Source organism: Sycon ciliatum, chromosome 1, assembly GCF_964019385.1.
Source record: "Sycon ciliatum chromosome 1, ocSycCili1.1, whole genome shotgun sequence".
NCBI lineage: Eukaryota > Metazoa > Porifera > Calcarea > Leucosolenida > Sycettidae > Sycon > Sycon ciliatum.
The window spans coordinates 4,083,186-4,087,966 of record NC_088643.1 but is presented as its reverse complement, the minus strand read 5'-3'; the positions used below and the strand labels follow the sequence as shown (position 1 = coordinate 4,087,966).

The 4,781-nt window shown below is 52.9% G+C and overlaps 1 protein-coding gene across 1 annotated transcript; it reads left to right on the top strand.

Annotated features, from left to right (window-relative positions):
• Window positions 1-201: 201 nt before the first annotated feature.
• Window positions 202-4,348, top strand: LOC135810421 (uncharacterized protein K02A2.6-like). The gene has a single exon (XM_065323918.1). It carries the CDS (start codon window positions 243-245, stop codon window positions 4,038-4,040), a length of 3,798 nt encoding a protein of 1,265 aa, XP_065179990.1. The 5' UTR covers window positions 202-242; the 3' UTR covers window positions 4,041-4,348.
• The last annotated feature ends 433 nt before the right edge of the window (window positions 4,349-4,781 follow it).

Here is a 4,781-nt window from a genome sequence, read left to right as displayed (position 1 = left end):
CCTCCATTATCATCATTATCATTGTAGTGTATGTGTAGTTGCATGACATCATTATTGTGTGTACACCAGTCCGCATGCGCGGTCTCTGAATCTGCATAACTTCTAGTGGAGCTGTGTTCTTTTCCCGCCCCTTGCTTGCTTTCGGACTGTTCTTCCAGATGTACTTGTAATGGTAGTTTTCTCCGACCCTGTGATTGTGCTTTGCTGAACCCGACATAACAAGTGGCGACGAAGATCGGATCATGGCGCTGCTCGGAAACCTGGGCCCCTTCACATCTACTGATGCTGATGACTGGGAGTCTTATCTGGCCAGGCTGGATCAATTCTACAAAGCGAATAAAATTGAGGACGGGCGGAAGAAATCTGTATTCTTGACAGTTGTAGGAGAAAGTGTTTTCAGGTTGCTAGTGACGCTGATCGCACCAGCAACACTGGATGACAAGTCCCTCTCAGAGCTGCGACAGACTCTGACTGCACACTTCTCCCCTAAGCGTCTGACAATTGCGGAACGCTACAAATTTTGGAGCCGCAGCCAGCAGGCAAGTGAGAGTTATCATGACTATGCCGCTGAGCTACGACGTTTGGCAAAGACCTGTGACTTCGGCAATGGTCTGGAAGATGCCATCCGCGACAGGTTCGTCTGTGGCATACGAGACGCTGTCGTTTGTAAAAAATTGCTGACCATCGATGCCCTCACTTTGGAGACTGCTCTGAAAACGGCTGCAGCTCAGGAGGTGGTCGATCGCGAGGCTGCGCGCTTGATGGCCGCGGGTAGATCTACCTCCGAATCCAGCGATGTCCATGCCGTTTGGCACAAGAGACAGCCACCTGCACCTAGACAGCGAGGCAAGTCCGGAGCCAGCGCTAGCAGCACTACTGACGGGGCTGCGCCTTGTTATCGCTGTGGCAATAAGGACCATGCTCCTTCACAGTGTCGCTTCAAGGCTTCCGAGTGCCACTACTGCCACAAGCGTGGGCACCTCGAGAAGGTGTGTCGTACGAAAAAGGGCGACCAACACCAAACCAATTTTGTATGTGAGGAGCATGAAGTTGGTGATGTGTACTCCGTAGAGTCCCGTCCCAAGCTAACTGTGAATGTGATGTTAGACGGGGTGGAAACGACAATGGTGCTCGACACCGGAGCTGCAGTGAGCCTTATGTCACGTGAGACGTGGGATCGTACCAGTGACAAACAACTCGAACCGGCGAACATCAAGCTGCGCTCGTACACAGGTGATGAAATCAATGTGTTGGGTCAAGCCACAGTGGAGGTATGCTATGATGGCCGTACAACGCCATTGCCACTGCTCATTGTTGAAGGCGAGGGTGCTACACTGCTCGGAAGGAATTGGTTGCCACACGTCCGACTCGATTGGTCATCCGTGTTTGGGGTTGACGAACCTACGGATGGACCCGATTTGGAGCGGATAGTTGCGGACAACGCGACCTTGTTTGACGGCCACGTTGGTGAGCTGCGAACAGGCGCATCTACCTTGCATCTGAAAGAGGACGCACGACCGGTGTTCAGGCGTCCCTATTCAGTGCCGTACGCTGTCAAGCCCTTGGTTGAGGAGCAGCTCAGGAAGATGGAGCAGCAGCACATTATAGAGCCTGTCAAGCACAGCGAGTGGGCAACACCAGTAGTGGCTGTTCCAAAGCCCGATGGCTCAGTTCGTCTCTGCGGTGACTACAAGGTCACTGTGAATCCCCAACTACGAGTGGACCAGCACCCACTGCCGACAGCGCAGGACATCTTCAGCTCCCTGAATGGCTGCAAATATTTTGCGAAGCTGGATTTGTCGCAGGCGTATCTGCAAGTGCCGTTGGATGAGGCGTCCCAGAAGATGACTACCATCAACACGCACAAGGGCCTGTACCAGTTCAATCGTCTGCCCTACGGTGTTGCATCGGCTCCAGCGGTGTTCCAAGGAATCATGGACAAGCTCCTGGTTGGCTTGGAAGGCGTGTCCAAGTACCTGGACGACATCCTGATCGCTGCACCCACTCGCAGACTACTGCTGGAACGTCTGAACACGGTGTTGTCGATTCTGTTGCAAGCTGGTCTGAAGCTAAAGAAATCGAAATGCATGTTCTTCTCCGACTCAGTCCAGTACCTCGGCTTCAAAATTGACGCGTCGGGTCTACACGCCACCGATGAGAAAGTGCAAGCGGTTCAGAACGCACGTGCACCGACGAATGTCACGGAGCTCAAGTCATTCTTGGGTCTGGTGAATTATTATGGCCAGTTCATTGAGAACCTGGCTTCGCTCGCACAGCCTCTCTACGATCTCCAGAAGCGTAACACCGTCTGGAAATGGCAAGCGCCACAGCAGCAAGCCTTCAGAGCTTTGAAGTCAGCTCTGAGTGCACCACCAGTTCTAGTTCATTATAGCCCTTCGCTACCGCTACGTCTGACCTGCGATGCATCAGGCACAGGAATTGGTGCTGTCTTGTCCCATGTGATGCCGGAAGGGCAGGAGCAACCAATCGCATACGCCAGCCGCTCTTTGACAACCAGCGAGCGCAATTATAGCCAACTGGAACGAGAAGCGCTTGCTATCGTGTTCGGTGTCACCAAGTTCCACTTGTACCTCTATGGACGGCACTTCAACCTGGTGACCGACAACCGCCCTCTTGCCGTAATCTTCGGTCCAAAGAGAGGCATCCCCTCAATCGCAGCCATGCGGTTGCAGCGTTGGGCTGTAACACTATCAGCGTATCAATACGATGTGATGGTAAAGACGACTGAAGCCAACGCCAACGCTGATTACCTGTCACGCATGTCGCTTGATTCGCATAGCGTTGATGTGTGTGAGGTGTCTGAGATTCTGACGACTCACCAGGATCAGCTGCCAGTCCTCGCAGCAGACATCAGTGCAGAGACGGCCAAGGACATCGTGCTCAAGCAGGTACTGCAGCATGTCGCCAATGGTTGGCCCGAGACTGTCCCCTCAGAGCTGAAGCCCTTCCACCGCATCGCAGAGGAGCTCACAGTAGTCCAGGGCTGCCTTCAGCGAGGATTTCGCACGGTGGTGCCTAGCACGCTTCAGCCCCGGCTCCTTCAAGAGTTACACATTGCACACCCTGGTATGGTGCGCATGAAGGCTTTGGCAAGGAACCATGTATGGTGGCCAGGTCTTGACAGCGACGTGGAGCGAGCCGTCCGAAGCTGCCATGCATGCCAAGTGAACAGGAATCGTGATCAACCAGTGGAGGTGACACGTTGGCCCAATCCAGCAGCACCCTGGAGTCGCATTCACGCCGATTTTGCTGGACCAATGGAAGGACGAATGTATTTGATCGTGACTGATGCATTCTCCAAGTGGTTGGAAGTGATTCCTATGTCCTCCACCACCAGCAAGACGACTATCGCAGAGTTCCGGAAGCTGTTTGCGGCGTATGGTTCTCCTGATGCAATCGTGACGGACAACGGCCCGCAGTTCACGTCCGTGGAGTGGAGCAACTTCATGGCTGAGAGAAGTATCATCCACCTGCGCAGTGCACCATACTTCCCCGCAACCAACGGAGCTGCAGAACGCTGTGTCCAAACATTCAAAGCTGCCTTGCTGAGTGAGAAGCGTGGTCTACTGTCCTGGACCGAGGCACTGCAGACGTTCTTGGAACGGTATCGCTCGACTCCTCACGCGACAACAGGAGAAACTCCATCGGCATTGTTCCTTCAACGGGAGCTCAAGACCAGACTGCACCTGGTACAGCCGCAAGCCAAGAATACCACCACCGCTGCCTGCCACCAGCCGCCAGCAAAAGGGTTGGACGAAGGCAGCGCCGTCTATGCGCGGATGTTCAACCAGCCTCAGAAGTGGTCAGCTGGCACCGTATTGCAGCGGAAAGGCACCAAGTCTTTCGAAGTTAAGCTGGCCAATGGTGTCATTGTGCGTAGACATGTGGACCAGCTGCGTGTTCGTGATCCTGCAACGACTCCTGAGCTTCCCTCTGATCCTGAGAAGGTAGTTCAGCAACGTGATGCTCGGACGCCATCAAGGCGTCACGCACTGAAGCCACAGCGCTACAGGGACTGAACTATTCTAGAGCACCGCTCTGTTCTCTTGTTCATGTTCAGCCGCCTTCTCATAATGCTCACTCTTCGCACACTGTCCTTCCCTCTGTTAGGCTCTCCCTTGTGTTTTTGAAGGGGGAGATTGTAGTGTATGTGTAGTTGCATGACATCATTATTGTGTGTACACCAGTCCGCATGCGCGGTCTCTGAATCTGCATAACTTCTAGTGGAGCTGTGTTCTTTTCCCGCCCCTTGCTTGCTTTCGGACTGTTCTTCCAGATGTACTTGTAATGGTAGTTTTCTCCGACCCTGTGATTGTGCTTTGCTGAACCCGACATAACAATCATCCTCTACTGATGAGCTCCGACAGGGAGCGAAACAGCTGTCTAGAGGCGTGGAGCAATAATCATTATCTCTCAACGGAAGTGTCCTTGCTGGTGTCTGTATGGTTCGGCTGAAGAGCTCGTGGTTGTGATGAGTTGGGAATGCAATGAATTTTCAAGAGTTGGTGAAACATCCTTCGCGATAGACCTGAATGCGGGTCTGGTTGTATAAATTACAATGGGGGATACTGTAGGATAGCAGTTCAAAATTGCAGCATTCTTCAGAGTTGGTGAAACATCCTTCGCGATAGACCTGAATGCGGGTCTGGTTGTATAAATAATGGGGGATACTGTAGGATAGCAGTTCAAAATTGTACAAAGTGACAATCGTATTCGCGCAATTTTGATGGAAGTGTCCGTTGCAAGTGAGGTGGGTTGTC

Bases quoted from the DNA above. Each gene is read 5' to 3' on its own strand.
- LOC135810421 (XM_065323918.1), top strand. From the start codon at position 243: ATGGCGCTGCTCGGAAACCTGGGCCCCTTCACATCTACTGATGCTGAT.